This window comes from Chelmon rostratus, chromosome 11 (assembly GCF_017976325.1).
Source record: "Chelmon rostratus isolate fCheRos1 chromosome 11, fCheRos1.pri, whole genome shotgun sequence".
NCBI lineage: Eukaryota > Metazoa > Chordata > Actinopteri > Chaetodontiformes > Chaetodontidae > Chelmon > Chelmon rostratus.
This window is the reverse complement of record NC_055668.1, coordinates 25,801,058-25,822,742: the sequence shown is the minus strand read 5'-3', so window position 1 is coordinate 25,822,742 and position 21,685 is coordinate 25,801,058. Positions and strand designations below refer to the sequence as shown.

Genomic DNA, 21,685 nt, shown 5'->3' with positions numbered 1-21,685 from the left:
GTGAAATATGCAGTTCGACCACATTTAACAGCAGGACAGAAAGCACCTGACATGACGTTACCCGCTACCAGCTGTCAGTCAGACGGCCAGGCATCCTGCTGACCTTTGACCTTGGTCTGTGATTGGCTGCAGTGCGGTGAGAGGATGTTTGGAAGTGTGACTATTTATTTCTCGACCACCGTGAACCTGTCCGCTCGCAGTGATGTCACCGCATTTCTGTGGCCATAAGCCCAGTGTGACGCTGCCAAAGACCGTCTACGTTCGAGACGACGGATCACTCTGCAGTGAACAGAAAAGAAAAACTGCTTCACTACATAGGAGCTTAATGCCTGTGCTCTCCGTCTGCAACTGATCAAAAATGTGATTTTTATTCTGTAAAATCACTTAAATGTTTGAATCATTTCTTTCAGATTCATGTTGCTTCGCTCAGTTACTGGAAACCAGTAAAGAAACAGTAAACAGCTCTTCAGACTGAAGCGTAGCATGAATCTACCCAGTCCTGCACATCGGGGTCATCTCCAGTAGAAACTTCCTTTGACTTTGTCACGGCTGTTGAATTGCAGCTTCTGGATGAAATTAATAAAAGAAGTGAACGTTGTGCTGTTTCAAACGACTGAGCACAGGAAAATTCAGCTTTTTGTCGTTCATCATGCTGATTAGTTCAGGACGAGTATCAGGAGCAGCCAGACCATCAGAGACAAATCCTCACTTTAACAAACTCTCCATCAGTTCTTGTGCTTAACGACTAAGTTTGATCGGTTTAAGTTGAACCAGGATGAGGCTTTCAAAATGTTATATGTTGTATATTTGTTTTCACTTTTGAATAAAAGTTTTAGAAGCTCATGTTGTTCGTCTTCAGATGTAATGAAGCGTGCAAGGTGTAAAAATGGGAAAATACCCAACAGCGAGGACGGACAAGCTGTCCTTTAATGTCTTCCTTTCTTCAGTTTCATCCCATTCAGTTCTCATTGTCCCACCAGCGATCACCTGCAGAGTGACGCTTCTTACCTCAACTCCATCTTTGCGTGATGACGTAGAAGCCAGCTCCAGCCCAAACTGGGCAGAAGTAATGGTTGGAGGGGCTGCGTATGGAGACGGGGGGGTGATGCTGGTACCACTGAGCATGCCAAATGAGCACATGAGGACAGTAATGTGATCTGAGTTGAGGTCTGACAGGGCTATAAAAGAGGCCGACGCTCCGGCTGCTGACAGAAGAGACAGACGGAGACGCGCTGACCATCCCAGCAGAAGACCAGTGGACCTAACTCTACCTCCAGTCACCCCCAGTGCTGCTAAACTACTTCATATCAAACAGGAGAATGGGACTGCACAGCGTTGAGGAACTGGTAAGACCTAAAAAGGAGCTGCAGGATCTTTGTTAAAATAAGAAAAACATGGACTGGAGGTTGAGAAGCTACACAATTCATTTTGTTGTGTTCTTAAACAATTCTCAAAATCTGTTGAGGCAAGAATAGAAGTTTTTTGTTTTATTAGAAAGTTGTTCAGATACTGAAATGAGAAATTAAAGTGACACTCAGCTGGAAACAGATGATGTTTACAATAAGATGACTGTTAATAGTAACTAATAGAATTTGTCATGATTTATTTAGACTTAAGCTATGGTCGAAGTACTTAAACAGTAAAAGTAATTAAATACCAAACTGATCATTAAGGATCATTACCCAGTGATCACCTCAACACTTTTTACTCAGTACCTGAATTGAAGGGTTTGAATGATTCGTAGACTGTCAGCAGTTTAAATGATGACACGAGTGATTCAGCAACATATAAACAGTTGTAGCTCATTAAAGTGCTGAAGTGTGTGTGTGTGTGTGTGTGTGCTCATGTGTTGGACCTGCGGTGTGTTTACATTCCTCCGTTAGCAGCAGGATTTGGGATTTGAGAGCTGCTCATGTGTTTAACTGTGGACCAACACAAAGCAAAAGCTCTCCTGCTGAGCTCAGATTAGGACATCAGTGCTGGAATCTGTTCACGCTTTCAAACCTTTTCCCAAACTCATTCATATCATCGGATAGGAAGAAAATTCTCACCTTTGTGAAGGCTCAAGCAGAGATTTAGACCTTTATGATCTTTATATGAAAACACAGAAAAGGAACTTGTGTGGCACATTTTAAACCAGGTTTGACTCATTTCTCCTGTGTAAAGGTTTCCAACACCTCCTTCTCTTCTCTTCTTCAGGTGTCCGGGAAGAGGTCAGAGGGCAAAGAGCCGGACGGCTTCCAGGGGGGCGTGTACGAGGCGGCCGTCAATCAAGAGAAGCAGGATGACCGCAGGACCCACAGGGAGCTGGTGGGCGGGGATCCGTCGGAGGAGAACGACAGCGGCGGCGAGCAGGAGGAAGTCAGCGTGGCAGCTCTGAGTGTAAGAACACACAGATAACGACAGCCACAGTGCTGGCACAGTGTCAGCAGCGCAGTTAGAGCCAGCTCTCCTGAGGTACATGCAGAAGGAATTCTTTTACTGCTAATGTGAATGGAAATACATAAATGTAAGGAACAGTAACTGCGGTATCAGGGACCTTTGTAGGAGCCAAAGTAATAATTAGTCATAGCAGTTACAGTAAAGAAACATTGCTGCTAACAATAGAAATAGTTGGAATAATCATTTGCAGTGGTGGAAGAACTATTCAAATAATTTACTGAAGTAAAAATAGCAATACCACAATATACCAGCAAATACATCCACGAAAATGACAATTTCACTGAAGTAAAAGTAAAGAAGTGCAGGAATGATCCTGTTCTGTTATTAGATAAATGTCACTGATGCATTTTAGTATGCAAGAAATACCTCAATGGTTTTGAGGTAGAGCTGCTTTATATGATTCAGTTTTATTTAATCAGCAACAACGCATCGAGTTCAATAAGCCGATCAGGTTTTGTAAAATCTTCTGTAAAGTTATGAGTAACAGCTGTCAGATCATTTATCCGGTGGCGTGAAGAGAAATGTTCTGCTTCACTTTAACTTCTACTCTGGTTGTCGTAGTAATATTCAGTATGTGTATTTCAGTAGTGATTAAAGTTGTAGTGATGCAGAGAGATGCCTACTTATAATAGTAATAGTAAAATCATCTAGCAGAAGGCGTGTTGGTAAATGGATGGTTATACATTAATAGCAGTAATAGCAGTAGCTACCAAAGCAGTGATATATGTAGTAGTTGTACTGTTAGAAGCAGGAATGAAGATGGTGTCGCTAGTACTGATTGAAGTAGAACGAAAGGAGAAGAGAAGCACAGTACAGAAGAAGTACTCCACATAGTATTAGATGTAAAACTGTGAAGATGCTCATTTACAGCTCCACAAACATCCATCACAGCCCTCAGTGTGAACGTCCGTCCACAGAGCTCACGCTGCACAGTTAAATATGGGAGAATTAACTGATGCTACACTTCAAATGAGACACAGCACAAACAACTTGAATCCATGATCGTCCACTGGGACAAAGTCAATGATAGGCTCCCGAGTTTGTCTTTTGGTCTGTGCTGCCACCTTCAGGCCGTTGAGAGTATAACATATCTTAATTGATGATAATCTACTCAGGAGGAAACGAGACTCTAAACCTTATAAAGAGCCAATTGACACGAGTTACTGCACTGAAAGTTTGTGAGACATCTTAGGGACATCAATCTAATTTTCACCTTTTTTTTGGTGTGCTGGTCCAAACACCATTATCATTTAATATCTGTTATTAATCTGTCATCATTTTTCTTCAGGGTAACATGTCAGCATAAGTGCTAATTTATACTTTATTTATTTTATTGTACTTTTAACAAATTGTCATTATTCTGATTTACAGATTATTATTTTACTTGCAAAGCAAATGATACAGTCATAATATAGACTATATATTATATATATATACCGAAAGTAAATACGTTTTTTCTTTTGTTTTTGTTGTTTTGGTTGATGCCCCGTCAGACGGATAAAAGTGGCCGGCTGAAGTTGGAGACGGTGGATGACCTGTTCAACATCCTGCAGCTGAGGAAGAGGAGAAGGGAGAGGAAGGCTCCCGTCCACAAGAAACAACAACCAGAGCCTGAACCTGTGGTAAGATTCAAGTCTTCATTTCTTTGTTTTAATAGTGGAAGTTTCACTTTCTCGACAAACACTGAACTTTTCTTTTCCTGAGAGGAACATGTTCATGGTTATTATGTGATTCGGGATGGATTTACTGAATTTCTTTCTACCACAAACGACACAGTTTTATACTATAACTCTGCGGACGAGCAGTTACATGAAATGGGGAAACAAATATTGTTTAATATTGTTTTCATAAAAATTATAAACTTATTTATTGCTGTTTATTTAGACAGTAGACAGACCTCTCTGTGTGTTTGTTGGTCAAATGAAGGGTCGATGTGGTTTTAAGTGACCCCTGTTCCCTTATTTCTACATGTTCCGTCCAGCCGGAGACTGTGGATGAGCAGCTGTTTTTGACGGCAGCTCTGGAGAACAACCTGCCTGTGGTGGAGAAGTATCTCACTGATGGAGGAAACCCCAATGGAGCCGACCATGTGAGTGTCCCCCAGCCTCTGTGGGTGGAAACATGGCAGCTTGTCAAAATCGCAAAAAATATGCTAATGTGCATTTAAAAATAACACACTTTATTAAAAAAAAAACACTTATAGGCTGATAATAATATATGTATGAAACAGTTCAACAATTGAGAGAAGCAAATAATCTTTATGTTTTGTTAGCTTGTCATTATTTTGCTTTGAAGTCATGAACTGTGTCAGTGAAGAAACTCTTGATCTATTGAAAGGGAAACTTGTCAAATCTTGTTCAGTTCCAGAGAACAGCTCTGCACAAAGCCTCGTTCAAAGGACACGTGGAGGTCATGAAAAGACTCCTGGAGGCCGGAGCTGCCATCGAGAAGAAAGACAAGGTGAGAGATTTAAAAAGTCTGCACTTCATCTCACAAAGACACCGTCAGTCTAACAGCTGGGTGTGTGTTTCAGCTGGAGGCCACAGCGGTCCACTGGGCCTGCAGAGGAGGCAGCCTGCCCGCTCTGCAGCTCCTCCTCGACCAGGGAGCCAAGTTCACCTACAGAGACAAGGTTGGTACATACCCTGAATATGGAAGAGGGGTCACTGCAGGTCATCTCAGTATGTGCACTTTGGCACCATCTAGTGGTGGCATTAAAAAAAGACGCAGGCCCTTAATGTTTTAGTGACATTTTCAGGTGTTTTTTCTTGCTTAAGTCAAGAAAACTGAAATCCTCTGCTCTCCTCAGCTGCACAGCACCCCTCTCCACGTTGCAGTGAGGACAGGACACTGTGAGTGCGCCGAGCATCTCATCCACTGCGGAGCAGACGTCAACGCCAAAGACAGAGTAAGGACTGAGGCGTACGACGCACCACAGATCTCACCAGTCCATTAAATCACCTGCAGCGGGACATAAAGCTGATTCAAGTACACAGACAGTACACAGGAGAAATGCTGGTGCTGTTGTTGTAGCTTGTGCTCTGTTTAGTGCCAAGTTATTGCAGCAGAAATAAGTTTTGGCTTGTCTGGTCTGGAGGAGCATTCAGTGTCAGCTGCAGCTGAGCAGCAGCGTTTTGGAGTATGGGTAACAACAAACAGCGAATTCTCTCTAAATTCTGAGCACAAATTTCTAATTCCTGCACAAATAATGAAAACATGGGGCTGAATAGCTGCCACACTGCTGCTCATTACACAGTGAAAGAAACAACACAACACTAAAGCAATGGAGATCGAGAAATGACCTGTTTATCTGTTTCCTGCCCTACCGAAGGACGGAGACACCCCCATGCACGATGCTGTGAGAATAAATAGATTCAAGATGATCAAGTTGTTGATGATGTACGGGGCCAGCCTCAACACCAAGAACTGTGTAAGTACTGAACTGCACCTCAGCACATGCACGACACTGCAGAGCATTTTCTGTCATTTGACAAGTAACCAGCTGACATATGGAGGACTTCAACGTCCATTAGCCTTTTGAGCTCTAATGGACAGTGTTCAGCTAAACTTGCTGTGGATACTTGAGGATGAAGGCTTTTGATGACCCATTGATGACAGTGTAAAAGAGCTACATCATTTTCTGTGCAGGCCTGTGCACCTGCAGAACAGGTTGCGCTGGTGGAAGAATTACAGTTGAGTAAATGTGCTGAGTTACTTTCCACCACTGGTTTATTGGTGTGTGCATTCTCCTCAGGGCACAACACTGTCCGATTCATCAGCGTGTCAACTGCTCATAAAAACAGGATTTCTAATGTGAAATGATGCGACTCTCTGCAGGGCTGCAGGTGTGTAATGTCCTCAGGCCCAGCTGCTAATTATGTTTGCTAAGTTTTATTGTGTTGAGCATTTTAACATGTACAAGCAAGCAGCCACATTGTGTGAGAGTAATGCGAGTACTGGTTGGGAACTAAGTGCCAACATGTGTAAGCAGAGAAACACACTACAGGTGGTAGGATAGACAATAGCCAACAACTGTCCTCTGCAGGGAGCACCACCCGAGCTAAAGACCTACCACACTGCACCTTACTCATCTACTGGAGCGAGTCCAAACAATAAAAGCTTTAGTTTGTCCAGTTGATGTACATGTAATGTGTTTATTTCTCCTGTGCAGGATGGAAAAACCCCAATGGAGACGCTGTATTCATGGCAGAACGGAGCCAAGAGCCTCCTGTGTAACTTCAGCCAGAACAAGCCTGACCAGTAGAACCCAACACATTCCAGTAAAAGCAGAAATTCAACATGAGACTCGGCCACCTGGGTCTGCTGGTTTATCAGGAAAAAAATCCTCGAAAAGGGAAACAGCTTGTATTTTGTAGCCTGCTCTAATCATTTCCATGCTGCGGTTCATGAGGCACACAAGTCTTTTTTACGTCTGTTTATTCAGAGAGGCTTGTTGAACCCCTCAGGAAATATTGGTTAGTATTTTGAAGTTGGCTCAGGGTGCTGGAGGATACCATAACAAAGACAGCATGACTCATAATGTTGCCTCATTGGACCTGACCTGATGTTACCTCCTCCCGCTTCAGGAATTTGACTAGGCACCCTTCCAGCCTCTTACCTGAGGGCTGCTAGCAAGGTTTGATTTTCTCGTGAGATGCTGGAAATGCAAATCTATATACACAACTGTAGTCGCATGAGGGAAGGCGGCAGGGACTCGAGGGAGTCTTTGATTAACAATGTGAAATCTGATCAGAATGAAGTTAATAATGTGATTATTAGCACTGATAGAGTCATCGATCGCCAAATATTGCTGGACAATGTCTCGGCCGACGACGCGACGACGTCTTTTACTTTAAGCTGAGTTGAAGTCAGCGACACTGCATCGAGAAGATGATATATTTATTGATTTATAACAGCTGTCAGTAATCGATTTATCAGGTTTGATTGATTTATAGAAATAACATATTTAATAACTAGAGTTATACTGTAGTTGGTTTAATGATTTTTTTACGGTCAGATTTTAATTTACTAACTAACAGCTAGGAGATGCTGCTTCACCTGGTTCGCACTGTACCGCTGGATCAACAGTCTGTCGATGGATTCCAGTGTAAAGCTGAAATGATTTATTTTTAAAAAAAGTCTCCAGCTCAGTGTGAAAACTAAGCATCCTCTTGCTGATGATGTGTGTCGTTATACTTAAACATTCAGATGATTTTAACCAAGTTATTTGGTCTTACGCATTTTAAGATAGAGAGATGAAACAGGACAAAGAAAGTTTTTGGATCAGGTTGAGAAGAATCTTTCCACTTACACTTCTTGTATTGATGTTGGTGATCTGTAGATTTCGTCTTGCTCTCGGCCACAATAAAACTCCCGTATTCTTTTGTTTGTTTGTTATTTCCATGGCCAACACCAGTCTGACAGCCCTGACTATCTCATTTTCTTCTAATCTTGATCTTGTCTTGAGACGAAGGTCATGTCGTTCAGATTCTCATCAGGGCTCCGCCACAGCCTGACCTTGACACTCCAGCTGCTGGCCTCCTTTGTTTTGGTGCAGTCAAGATATTTTCTCCAGAGTCACAAGCAGAGACAGTGTGAGAGGGAAGATGCTGTAAAGTCACTGTTGGTTCAGAGGATGTTTGGCAAGTTTATGTGGATGAAACAGGTCTTGATATATGAATGATAATCAGATGGATTTTTTTTAATCAATGAAGATGTATATGAATTTCTCCTTGTATTTATGGATTGATTGAATAAAGATGATTTTGAATTCAAGCTTTTATCTTTTTTTGAGCGACAGAATGAGAAGTACACACACACACACACACAAAGGAGAATAAGCAGCCTTTAAGTGAGCATTAGCATTAAGGCAGAAAGTCACTGCACCAACTGACATTGTATTTTAATCCTCTCTGATCGAGGCTCTCTCCCTCGCCTAACCTGCTTTCCAAAATCTTACTGGCTGCCTGTCATCACATTTCATAACAACATTGTCAACTGTGCAATCAATCTGCCCCGCTGTCCTCAGATGACTGAAGGGATTTAATGACCTGAACAAGAAGCTTTTCATGCAGGATTATGCAGGTGTGAACAACGGATTCACCCATGTTAGTGTATAGACCAGTGCAGACTGATTTACTGTACTGCTCCTGTTGTGCTCACGTTAAACGTTTTCATGCAGATTTAAGCACGTGTATTGACAGGAGACTAAATAATTCAAACAGTTTAACATTTTTAAGAATTACTCCCAATTTTAGTCTATTTTCACCATTTGCTTTGTCCTTGTTGACAGAATCACCAAATTACTGGAGTCATATCTCATTTGAACTGCAACCGTTGTGCTGTCTGGGCAAAGAATGAGCTGACCAACAGTCAAATACCAAACTGTTGCAGCGCCACACGGTGGTCGTGTCACTCTCACGACAATAGAGCTCAGAGTTTTTGGCTTTTCAGACTTGCTCAGGAAATAGGACTTACCATATCAGAGGTTTTGTCAGTGACTGCCATGAAAAACTCCACAGACACAGAAGACAATATGCAGACATCACAGGCTGAGTTGTTCTCTGCACTGACTGATGTGTAACAGCTGAGGAGTTTCCCTTTAGTACATTAATTCCACTTAATAACCCAATATAAACACTGCTGCTTACTTGTGTCTACATGCTCATGATTGTTGTAAAGCCGTAGTGTATACAGCAGATTTTATTGTTTGTTTTATTGTTTTTTTTTAATTTAATGGTTTTCTTATAGTGTCCCATAATTCACACAATCCTTCACTAGAGTGGACAGTTTTGCAATGCATTTATATTCATGGGGGGGGCATCTTTGACAAATGATTGATTGCCTGGTATGAAATTAAAATAATATCGGGTAGTGCAAATGCATAAATGGGTTCAGATCCAAGGGGTGTGGTGAGAAGATGTTACACAACCTCGCTTAGATTTTTCCACTCTCTCTTGGTCCTCAGTACTTTTCCATGGTATGATTACTGACTGCATGATCCCTTTTGTTGCCAGAAAAACACAATCAGTTTGTGTTTCAGTGTTCATAACATATTGTGTATTCATTCAGAAGATCTGAATTCACCATCGCAACTTGGTCATCGTTACTAGATGATGCTACATAAATATATACTGTGCATCACTCATACTGATCATGTAGAAGCTTTCTTGGCAGTTTCTGATTGGCAGATGGATTCAATAATTGTTCATTTTTGGATTTCTTGCTAAAATCAGCATTAGCCTCTATATAACACATAATCTGCGGCGAAACTCGTTCATATTCCAATATTTTGTTATGATATGCTGGTGCTATTCCCCTCTGAGCTGGCGGTCGGCTAGTTTAGCTGTAGTTTGTAGTTTGGCACAGCTATGGTTCGTTATTGCGTATTCGTAGCCGACCGCCGCAGAGTCAGCCGTGTTGTGGCTGGCTGCTCGCAGCGCCTGGCGTTCGGTAATGACATCATCCACGTCAGAGGTAGTTGTCTAGAGACGCCGGATGTTGATAACATGCCACCACGGGCTCAGAGGGGAATAGCACCAGCATATCATAACTAAATATTGGAATATGAACGAGTTTCGCCGCAGATTATGCGTTATATAGAGGCTGCATGGATGCCCCGAGTACTCACATTATACGGATATACGCGCCGCTCCTCTGGGGCTAATTTCTTCAAAATGACTCCAAATGCCACCAAAGTTGTCTGGGGGAGTAAATGGGCGTATTTAATGCTACAAATAAGGTCCAGGTTGTAAAAAACGAAAGTTATCCTTTAAGGGCCCAAAGAGAAAAGTGAGTAATCAACCAAAAAGGCTGCCAATTAGTTTAACAGTTGTGATTGGCAGAATTATCATGGCTGCCACTCATTTATTTTCACTCCTGATCAGTGGCATGTGGTCCATTCAGGGCAATTCCAATTGTGAGTCAAGTCAGCAGGTTAGTTTTTCAACCAAACAGATTTGTTCAAGTCACCACAACAGCAATAACCACACAGCCAACACTACTTGAATATAACAATGAAACAAGGAAATCTTGTGGAGTGGTGGAACTACATACAAGGCGCATGAGCATCTGCATGTGTGTGTGTGTGTGTGTTCTTGCACTTGCTACATAGTGAGGACGAGGACACATTTTTAACCAACAGAGTGAGGACATTATTGGAAAGTGGGGACATTTTGGCTGGTCCTCAGAACTTCAAAGGGCTGTTTGAGAGTAAGAAGACTTGCCTTCTGGCCTTCATTAATTACATAACAATGAACTGGGATCATATTCTTTGTAGTAAAATTTTAAAACAGTCATTACACCTTGCTGTGAATTTGTCCCAGTGGCCAACTGCAGTACTACACAAAATAACAAAAAAACCCACAACAACTTATCTACAACTCTTTTTGGCAAGACCTCCAGACTCGCACTGCTTTGGTTAAATTCTGGCGTGAGTTGTAAATAAAATTGGTTATGCATTACAAACTACACCTTAGGTATGGAATCCTGTTTATATATCGCTGGTTATGAGGTTTTGCCAAATGTTTCTTTTGCTGTGGCCACATCAAATCATTGCAAACAAAAGCCACTTATTACTTCTTGTATTTTTTTATCTTAATTAAAAAGATTATTTCTAAAGCTTATGTAACATAGTTAAAAAGGTTCAGAATAGAATAATAGGTTAAATCCTGCTGAATGGGACGACAGTGCCATCTGCTGTTTTTTATTGGTACCTGCAGTCTTAGTTGGCGACGGATTATGGGTAATCCTCACAACAATGGAGGAACTCCGTAGAGGTAACGTGTTGTGAAAGTCTGTGGACAAAATGATATTAGCCGACCTTTATAAAAGCAATGAAAACCTTAACTGGCTGCATTTTGTTTGTTCTGAATTGTTTAAAGTTAATTTCGCTATGTTCTTATTGAGTTGGTTGTGGGTTTTCTGGTGCTTTTTGTCGATAAAGCAAGGATTATTATTCTTGCGTATTGCTAGCTAAGACGGTGCGTATGCTATCTTTCCAGAGAGCGCATGTGCTGTGTCCACAGTTGACGGTGATTTGCTCTGTGTCTATGCTTTGACTGCAGGTACGTGTGTCTCTAAATGGTTTGTGTTCTTGTATGTTATTGTCTGTTATTTAATAGTTATGTAAGAAACTTAAAAAAGTGGGTGGTCTAGTATATGAAACCTTTTTTTAATTTTGTATTAACATATATAAATATACATTTTGTTTATTATATATACATTTTTTTAAATAGATGTATTCTAAAAAGAAATCCAAAAATAGGATCACAACAATGGAGGAACTCCGTAGAGAGAGCGCATGTGCTGTGTCCACAGTTGACGGTGATTTGCTCTGTGTCTATGCTTTGACTGCAGAAAGGAAATAAACCTGAACTGACAACCCAGATCAGCTCCAGACAATTATTTAAAGGGGGACATACACGCAGAGGTCACACTTACTCAAAACCTGATAAGCTAATGTGTATATACAATGAGGAAGACTATGCAGAAAAAATCACAAAGAGACAGGATCAACTTTTCATAATACATTTATATTTTGGATGCAGTAATCTCCAGAGTGAATTTTACTTTTACTCATCGAGATTATGCTCCAAAAGAACAGATACGACTGCACACACAGGAAGACTAACAACTTGTGCTCATCATTGGCTCTGAAGCCTCGGCCTCAGAGTTGTTTCTGCTCAGTTTCTCATTCTCGTTATGTTCTGTGGCAGCATCTGTTGGTGTCAGTGGTTGTGCTGTTTGCTGGACTTTCACTTTGAACACATCCCACTTCTCAGGAAGTACACCTTTGTTGAAGAGCACAGAAGCCAGGTAGGAGAATAACAAGATGGCAGCAATGGCAGACAGCATGGAGATGGTCCTGACTGGAGAGTACTGGACATAAACCCCGTCCTCAAGAGTGCATCCTGGGAAGTGTATGACTGGTGCTAACCCTAGAGATGGGTCTCCACTGAGCAGTCTCAACACAACTCCCACCAGGCAGCCCATAATAGCCCCGTAACCATTGGAGATGTTGAAGAAGAGGACACAGACGAGTTGAGGGAAGACTACAATGTAGGCCAATTCACCACCAAGGAACCAGAACACCATGATGCTGTTTTTCAGTATGGTGAGTGATGTACCAACCAAGCCCACGACCACCACAGCAGCACGGATTGCCCACTGACTCTCTCTGTCTGATGCCTGAGGAAGAGACAAGAGAGGAAGAAGAGCAGGTTAACAGCAAATGACTGAGATTATCCTGCTTTCTCATACCTCCCTCTAGTCTTCTTCACTCTTCTTCCTACTTTGTTTCTTCATCAAGCCATTTTACTCCATTTATACTGTACTGAACTCCATTGCCCCTCTTTCAAAATAAACTTCAAACCTTCACAAGAGCAAACAGCAGTTTCATCAACCTTTTTCATTGTGGTGTAAAACAAGTGTATTCTTTCACCTGAGGCCTCAGCATGTTCTTGTAGATGTTGACAGTGAAGACAGAAGCTGCAGAAAGCAAAACTGAATCAGCTGATGACATCACAGCGGCAGCCACACATCCAGTACCAATGATGGAGATGAAGAACGGGGTGAGGTGCTGCAGGGCGATGGGTAGAACGAAAGCTGCTTCCCCACGCTCATATGGAGATGGAGAACCATAGGTAGTCAGGTTCCAGTCTGAGGCAAGGACACAAGAGAGGGAAAAGACTGAAAAAGGCCTCCTATGATCCCATGATCAAGCCTAATGTATCTACTACGGTATTAACTATGCACTGTGTGATAAGATATAAGGAGCACAGTAGGACCAGTTCATCAAGTCCTGTCATTTAAATCACCTTGGCACTGATATATAGCCAACCCTTGATCATTTGGCCTCCACTCTAATACATGAAATCTAAGAATATTCTCTTGAAGAACCTGAAATGTTGATCAGTGAGTGAAGCAAACATCCTAGGAGATATGCTGTCTGGGACTTATTGCCCCTGGTTGGGTCTCCCAAGGCAAGTCCTAGGTTATGGGTCAGAGTAAGAGCGGTTTGACAGCCCCCGATGAAAGATATGAAAACAAGGACAACTACTTCACCTGGACTGGCGTTACCGGCGCCCCACCCGGGAGCCAGGCCTGGCGTTGGGGCTCGCAGGCGAGCGCCTGGTGGCCGGGCCTTTGCCCACAGGGCCCAGTTGTGCATAGCCAGAAGGAGTGACATGGAGTACCTAGAGATAGTCGGGCTAACCTCCACGCACAGTCTGGGTTCTGGAACCCAACTCCTCGAGAGAGGCTGGACTCTTCTACTCTGGAGTTGCCCGTGGTGAGAGGTGGCGGGCTGGTGTGGGTTTGGTTTTAGCTCCCCACCTTAGCCGCCATGTGTTGGAGTTTTCCCCGGTGAACAAGAGGGTCGCTGCCCTACTACTCGGGTGAAGAGAGGGGCTGAGCTGTCAACTGATCACCACCTGGTGGTGAGTTGGATCCGCTGGCGGAGGATAAAGCTGGACAGACTTGGCAGGCCCAAACAGGTAGTGAGGGTCTGTTGGGAACATCTGGCGGAGCCCTCTGTCAGAGGAGTTTTCAACTTGGACCTTTGGGAGAGCTTTGACCAGATCCTGAGGGAGGTTTGAGACATTGAGTCTGAATGGACCATGTTCTCCAACTCCAACAGCTGTTCGGTGCTGTTGCCGCAAGGACTCTGGTGCCTGTTGTGGCGGCAGTACCCGAACCCAGTGGTGGACACCGGAAAGTAAGGGATGCCGTCAAGCTGGAAGGAGTCCGATCGAGCATGGTTGGTTCGTGGGACTCCTGAGGCAGCTGATGGGTACCTGCAGGCCAAGCGTGCTGCAGCCCGGGCGGTTGTGAAAGCAAAAGCTTGATTATGGGAAAAGTTCGGGGAGGCCATGGAAGAGGATTATTGGTCGGCCAAAAGGATATTCCGGCTGGCACCTCAGAAGAGGGAAGCAGTACCCTGCCAATACTGTTTACAGCGGAGGTGGGGAGCTGTTGACTTCAACTGGGAATATTGTCGGGAAGAGTATTTTGAGGATCTCCTCAATCCCATTGCCACGCCTTCCGTAGAGGAAGCAGGGGCTGACCCAGAGGATGGCTAATCCATCACTCAGGCTGAGGTCACCGAGGTAGTTCTGAAGCTCCTCGGTGGCAAGGCAGAGATCTGCCCTGAGTACCTCAAGTCTCTGGATGTTGTGGGCTGTCTTGGCTGACAGCATCGCATGGCAGTTGGGGACAGTGCCCCTGGACTGGCAGACCGGGGTGGTGGTCCCTCTATTTAAGAAGGGGGACCGAAGGGTGTGCTCCAACTACAGGGGTATCACACTCCTCAGCCTCCTATTCCAGGATATTGGAGAGGAGAATTCGGCTGATAGTCGAACCTCGGATTCAGGAGGAACAATGCGGTTTTCATCCTGGTCGTGGAACACTGGACCAGCTCTACACCCTCCGCAGGGTGCTCGAGGGTTTGTGGGAGTTTGCCCAACCAGTCCACATGTGTTTTGTGGACTTGGAGAAGGCATTCGACCGTGGCATTCTATGGGAGGTGCTTCGGGAGTATGGAGTCCGGGGCCCTTTACTACGGGCCATCCAGTCTGCGTATGACCGGAGCAGGAGCTTGGTTCACATTGCCGACAGGAAGTCAGACCTGTTCCCAGTGCATGTTGGACCCTGGCAGGGCTGCCCTTTGTCACCGGTTCTGTTCATTATTTCTATGGACAGAATTTCTAGGCGCAGACAAGGGCTGGAGGGCCTCCGGTTGGCTTCTTCGAACCAGGACTTCCATTATGTGCTTGGGCGGTTTGCAGCCAAGTGCAAAGCGGCTGGGGTGAGAATCAGCACCTCCAAGTCCAAGGCCATGGTTCTCGATCCGGAAAAGGGTGGCTTGCCCCCTCTGCTTTGGAGGAAGGCTCCTGCCTCAAGTGGAGGAGTTCAAGTATCTTGGGGTCTTGTTCATGAGTGAGGGAAGGATGGAGCGTGAGATTGACAGGTGGATCGGTGCGGCGGCGTGGATCGTGGTGAAGAAGGAGCTGAGCCGAAAGGCAAAGCTCTCGACTTACTGGTCAATCTACGTTCCTACCCTCACCTATGGTCATGAACTTTGGGTCATAGTTTCCTCCGCAGGGTGGCGAGGGCGCTCCCTTAGAGATGGGGTGAGGAGCTCTGTCACTCGAGAGGAGCCTGCTGAGGTGGCTCGGGCATCTTTATCTGATGCCTCCTGGACGCCTTCCTGGGAGGGTGTTCCGGGCATGCCCCACCGGGGAGAGGCCCTGGGGAAGACCCAGGACGCGCTGGAGGACTATGTCGCTCGGCTGGCCTGAGAACGCTTCGGGGTCCCTGAGCTGGAGGAAGTGTCTGGGGAGAGGGAAGTCTGGGCATCCCTGCTTAGACTGCTGCCCCCGTGACCTGGCCTCGGATAACCGGAAGAAAATTGATGGATGGATGAAACCAATTCTTCAAGAACATTTAAGTGGAGGGAATGGTGGGTGCCATTAAAGCTGTACACAGACATTCTAGATGGACACTATTCCTTGACTTTTAGTGCAAATGTTAAATCATTCATGTGTTTATATGATCAAAATATACACAGTATGTCGAAGCTGTTAATACCTGTGGATGCAGCAGCTGCCCCAAGCAGTATAAGAGGTATCCCAAATATGAGAAAAATGAAAGCGGCAACAACACATGTGAGCTTGGCTGTGGCTAAGGAAGAAGCCGACAAGGTCCTCTGATGGAGGCTCTGGTACCCCAGAGCCCCCAGAACCTGAAGTGTAAAACAGATAGGTGGTTAATTCAATCACGATCGTCCACATCAGAAAAATGCTGCAAAATCTCTGCCTGCTAGCAGCACTGAAGCATTGATTCAAATGAATGGGATAGACTTTTAAACCTTACAATAACACTCATAGAATAGTTAATTTAACTTTGACATTTACAGAGATGCTGTTTCAGAAAATAGCATTTGCCTTCAACCACTCTGATTCTTTAGTTGCAGTGAAAAACAGTCTACTATTAAAATATTTGTTATTTATCATCATTCTGAAGATACCTTTATAACCCCTTAACGCAGATTGACGCGAATTCGCATCATACCGCTTTAATCCACATTGCAGCTGAATCGTGCATGCATTCCTCTAAAGCCGGTTTGTGCATATTAACACACACCTAGGAACCTTTTGCAACCACTGGTTTCTCGCCGGACCGGTCAAAGTGAAAACTACATCCGTTGTGTTGTTGTTACACTGTAATGACTGTAAGCCAGTTTTGCAGCTGTTTTGATGAAATAAATAAATTTTGAATGACATTTATGAATTTTGAAAAAAATGCATTTAAGCATTAATGCCTGTCGTCGCTAATTTGCATCATACCTAAATTTGTATCTATTGTATGTGCTACAAAAAAATTAACAAACTCCTCTTAATTTAGGATCAATTTGAAAGCAAAAACACAAAGACATTTTTTTTCATATAATTCTAAATAAATTCAGACGTCAAGGGGTTAAAACTACACTGAACTGTATTTGATATAGGCTGTATTGTTGCTTCCTTACAAAGAATAAGAAGTTATCAATCAGTATCCAGGTCTTTTTCAGGTCTGGTTGACCAATCCAGGGAGCATGTAAGGTGTTGTTCACCAGTGTCTGGCTAATGTCCATGGTGTGAGGATTCATCATGACAAAGGGAACACAGAGCCACTGCAGAGACAAATAAAAATGGAAATGTTAAACACAAACAACTTTTAAAGGCATCCTTTGGAGTTTTTGATGCCTTGTGTGAGCTCTTCAGAACACAAAGGCAGACAGTGTAAAAATAAAGTATGGTAAACTTACCAAGCTGATGAATATGAGGACAAGCTGTATAACATCTGTGTAGGCCACAGAGTAGAGGCCTCCCAGCATTGTGTAGATAATGACCACTGCAGCAGAGATCCAGATGCAGATAGTGTAGGACAAATCCAGGACTACACTCATGGTTCCTCCTGTCAAACACATTTATCAGTGAAATTTTATGACCAGTCATTGTGTTAATATCACCAGTTCATATTCATTGTGGTAAGTCACATTAACACAGCACAGTTACAAATATAAGCATATAAAAAGTAAGGAAATTTGTGTTTGGTAGATTATTTTCTGTTGTAACAATGCTTAAGAAATCTTGTTGGAAAGTCTGTTTATTTCCCTTTTGAATGTTGCCATATTTGTAAGGAACATGCATTTGTGTGATGAGTAGCAGAGTTGAGTATGCGGGTAAAATTTGCCAAAACCTCCCTGCCAATGTTGAGAACGCTGTGCTGATGCACCGATAGAGTAACATCTTTAGAGGAAGGCAGTGTGATTGTGTGGGGCAGCATCTTCCTCACTGGAAAAACATCATTGGAGGCAATCTCAATGCAGAAAGATATCGAGATGAGATTCTGCAACCGATGGCAATCCCAGAGCTCCACAGTCTCTATCCTCCAAGATGACAACACTCGCTGGGTTTTTCTGAGACTCTCCTCTCTTCAGAATTTGGGAACGGAGAGGACACCACACTGAACACTTGTGGGATCAGCTTGGACATGCTGTTCATGCCAGAGTGACCAACACAACCACGTTGGCTGACTTGCAACCAATGCTGGTCGTGGTGTGTGACCAGGCTGATGACCAGCATGAGGAAGAGGTGCCAGGCTGTAGTGGCTGTGGACGGTTCTTCTAACGCTACTGAGGCTCCTGTTTGTTAAATGAATAAACTGTTAAATTGCCAATATGTCTTGTTTCTTCAGACTTCAATCATCCAATCCACTGAGAAGATTTAACTAATTTTTCATGGGCACAACCCACATACTCAGCTCTGCTGCTCATCCCACAAATCCATGTTCCTTACAAATGTGGCGGCATTTAAAAGAGAAGTAAACATGCTTTCCAACTGTGGAAGATTTATTGGCAAGAAGTATTGTTACAACAAAGAAATAATATACCAAATGCAAATTTCTTTATTTTATGTCCTGTGTTTATGTATGTAAAGTGCATTCATATATCCTGTACCTAAACCAATTAGTGTTGCGGGCAGCCAGACCACATCCATAATAAGTGAAGCCAGGCTCAGTCCAGCTGTTAGTAGTCTTCCATACTTGACATGGAAAGGGTCCAGCATTGTTACACAGTTTCTTTCTCTCATTGGCTTGGCAAACACCAAGCCAGCTTGATTTAGGAAGGGACAGACCACATCACAGTTAGAAAAGTCTCAAGTGAAGGTGAAAAAAGCACCAACAAGTTTCATTTTCTGACTTATTTCTTTTCCTTTTAATATGAATCCAAAACCGAAATTTTTAATCAGCCCTAAGGTTCTGTTAATCTGTAAAGTCTACAACCTCAAATGCATTAATTGGTCTTAACTAAGACTGGTAAAACGACTAGGCTGAAACCTCATATGTGGCTGAACCATGAATGGTCAATGTGCTTTATTATGTATAAATTGTGTTTGGGCACCAAAAGTACTTGGTGTAAATGTAGGCAATAAAACTATGTGTTCAATTATAGCCCCACTGGGTGAAAGTTGTATGTTTGCTTGACCCATCTCTCTATCCTACATTCCTCCATTTGCAGACTGGCTCTTTTTCTATATCGCCTTGCTCTGAGCATCTGATGTTGCTGTGGATGGGTTAACAGTGAAGTTAGTTGAAAACCTGGTGCATCCCAGATGCCTGCTTTCATACGAAACAGGAAAAAAGTATGTGCCACCCTCAATATCGGAAACCATGCTTCAGCTCTCAGATGCTTAGATTATATCAGATTCCCCTGCATGAAGATTGACGCAAATTAGCCACTTTTATCACTCCCTTTGGCGGATATGGCTTCTGCTGATGCCTATTGGGATAACAAGCGTGCCATAAATGTATTGGAGCACGAGCAGTTGCTTGAAGTAGTCTATTACATGGCCAAATTCATCCCAGAGCTCTGTACAGCAGGACCCCAATCTACGAACTGCTGAAGATGAAGGTGGAATGACTGTGGGGACCTGCACAGCAGACTGCCTTCCAGACACTGAAGTCTGCCTCAGCATCTGCACCTGTGCTTTCCACCTATGCTCATGTGCTTGGGGGGGGTCCTGCGGCCTGTGGCCTTCTGCTCTAGGAGACTCAGCACACAGAGACCAGGGATGCTCAAATGGAGAAAGAATGCTTGGCTAGTGTTTGAACACTTTGAGATAAAGAGTTGCTGTGTCTGCACAAGGAAAGACATTAGTGCAAAGTTATTGGGATTAGTCATCCGTCAACTGCTGACTCTTCGACACATGTCAGCACTGGCATGATTTTTTTATTCAGTAATGTCAGTTTGTGAGGTTGCCAAGGTCATCAGTAATCCTGTCTAATATACAGTACTGCCTTCTGATATTGCTGGAAATATTTGTTTAATGAAGGATGCAGACGTACAGAATTCTGTCAAATGTAATTTGAAACTCTTACCGATAATAAAAGACAAGCTATATGCCGTTAGCATCATCATTGCCCAGGTTAGTCCCATGGAGGGTGTGTACACCATCTCAACTGTGCCAACAATGAGGCCTCCTCCAACCCATGTAGCTACAGGATGGATTAACACACAGCAAGTCATTAAGTGGACAAACAGCAGCTATTTGGATCGAGGACAAAAGCTGGGTTATAATTCATCATCATTAAGAAACTTTCAATGGGCTCATCTCATGATGTCATGAGCACACCATGTCATCAGTTTAGAAAATTCTGTAGTCCAAATTAATGTTCCCAAGAAAATAAGTAATTAGAAAAAGTAAAAACAAAGAGCATTGTTAATTACAGGTTTTGCTTCACACATTTAAAGAGATCTCTGTGATGCAACACTGGAGGAGAGTTCATTATATTAATTGAAATATTTTTGTTTTGAATACAGTATAGCTTCCATATATTTTGAGCCCTGCAGCATTGCGATATGTCCTGTCTCCATAAAGCTTATAATGTTCCATTTTTATCAAAATTGTTTTAGACAAGTTGAATTCAACTTGATCATTTTGAAAGCTGTACCTTTCATGCTGCTGAACTGTTGTGCCACACAGAGAGTGTTACGCAGGACCAGTTTTGTGAACCCAAGACAAAGAAGGCAGTGAGTGGGTGCAGGGGGGAATTTAACAACACTCAAATTCCAGTTAAAGCCACTTTGCTGAGAGAGAACAGAGGCTGAGCCGTGAGTGATTGAGTGAACCAGGCATGGCTGAAAAACAGCGGGTGACTAAGACATTCTGACAGAGACATTGTTCTGCAGGAATGGATGGATCTTGGGCAAGATACTGAACCTCCAGATGCCGGTCATTGAGTGTCAATGCTCATACTGAGCAGGTGGCCTCGCGACCTTTGGCTGAATGGGTGAATGGCTTGAGTTTCAGTGCAGTTTTCAGCAACTTATTTGTTACTCTACTACTTATTGTATTATTTTTTATTTATTACGACTACATACTATCATATTTAATAATCATATTTACATGACATTTGAGTAATATTTTTTGTTCTCATGAAAAGTTGCATTTACAGAGAACTAGAATATATCTTCCGATCAGTGTCCCATCAGAATTAGTGCCAATCCTTTTAGAGTCATTTGTCCACATGAACAACTATAATTTCATTTTAATTGTGCATGAGAACTTAATTAATTATTGTTTATGACATGGGTTTGCCATTCCTGTGTTTCTTAATAAACAATACATAAATGGTTTAGACAAAACAAAGAAACAACCTCCAGTGTAACCTTGTTTTTGTGTTCCTGTTAATAATCTACAACGGCTTGTCAATATTTTGTAGCCTATATTTCATTTGGCTTTGTGGACATCCTTAATGCTAGCTGCAGAATTTCTTCACATATATCTGTAATTTATATTTATATTTATGTTCAAAGATATGTTAATTTATTCAAAACCTTTTGAAGAATTTTAAAGATATTCATACTCTTATAAATAATTTCCTCAATAATCATGACTTTTTGGAATTTACAGTGATATAGTATAGTCAATCCTCGCTTCGTCAGCTGTGCTCTCCTCACCTGTCATTGTGAAGACCCCCACCACCCAGCTTATGCTCCGGTTTCCCAGCAGGGCCATCTCCATTCCAGTAGCTGCACTTTTCTTCTGTTCCCTTTTGGACTTGAAAGAAGCCCAGATGCCGGTCCCAAGGACCAACAGGTAGAAAAACACCATAGCGATCACTCCTGGGATGTTGACAGCCATGATGGACTGGTTGACTGGCTTCCTCACTAGCTGATGTCTGACGGAGAGAGTCAGTA

At 43.0% G+C, this 21,685-nt stretch overlaps 2 protein-coding genes across 3 annotated transcripts; one reads left to right on the top strand and one right to left on the bottom strand.

Annotated features, from left to right (window-relative positions):
• Window positions 1-1,218: 1,218 nt before the first annotated feature.
• On the top strand, window positions 1,219-8,170 carry LOC121613975 (ankyrin repeat domain-containing protein 1-like). The gene is made up of 9 exons (XM_041947717.1): window positions 1,219-1,346; window positions 2,200-2,382; window positions 3,936-4,064; window positions 4,424-4,531; window positions 4,804-4,902; window positions 4,976-5,074; window positions 5,252-5,350; window positions 5,774-5,872; window positions 6,614-8,170. Exons 1-9 carry the CDS (start codon window positions 1,320-1,322, stop codon window positions 6,704-6,706), a joined length of 936 nt encoding a protein of 311 aa, XP_041803651.1. The 5' UTR covers window positions 1,219-1,319; the 3' UTR covers window positions 6,707-8,170.
• Window positions 8,171-11,956: 3,786 nt separating this feature from the next.
• LOC121614002 (high-affinity choline transporter 1-like) lies at window positions 11,957-21,685 on the bottom strand. Of its 2 annotated transcripts, XM_041947762.1 has the most exons (8): window positions 21,446-21,685; window positions 19,864-19,980; window positions 18,443-18,598; window positions 17,249-17,397; window positions 16,970-17,113; window positions 16,030-16,183; window positions 12,884-13,101; window positions 11,957-12,630 (listed from the first exon to the last, which is right to left on the bottom strand). In XM_041947762.1, the coding sequence occupies exons 1-8, from the start codon at window positions 21,627-21,629 to the stop codon at window positions 12,070-12,072; spliced, it is 1,683 nt and encodes a 560-aa protein (XP_041803696.1). In that variant the 5' UTR covers window positions 21,630-21,685; the 3' UTR covers window positions 11,957-12,069. The 2 variants fall into 2 exon arrangements, with proteins under 2 accessions (XP_041803696.1, XP_041803697.1); XM_041947763.1 differs by lacking the exons at window positions 18,443-18,598; window positions 19,864-19,980.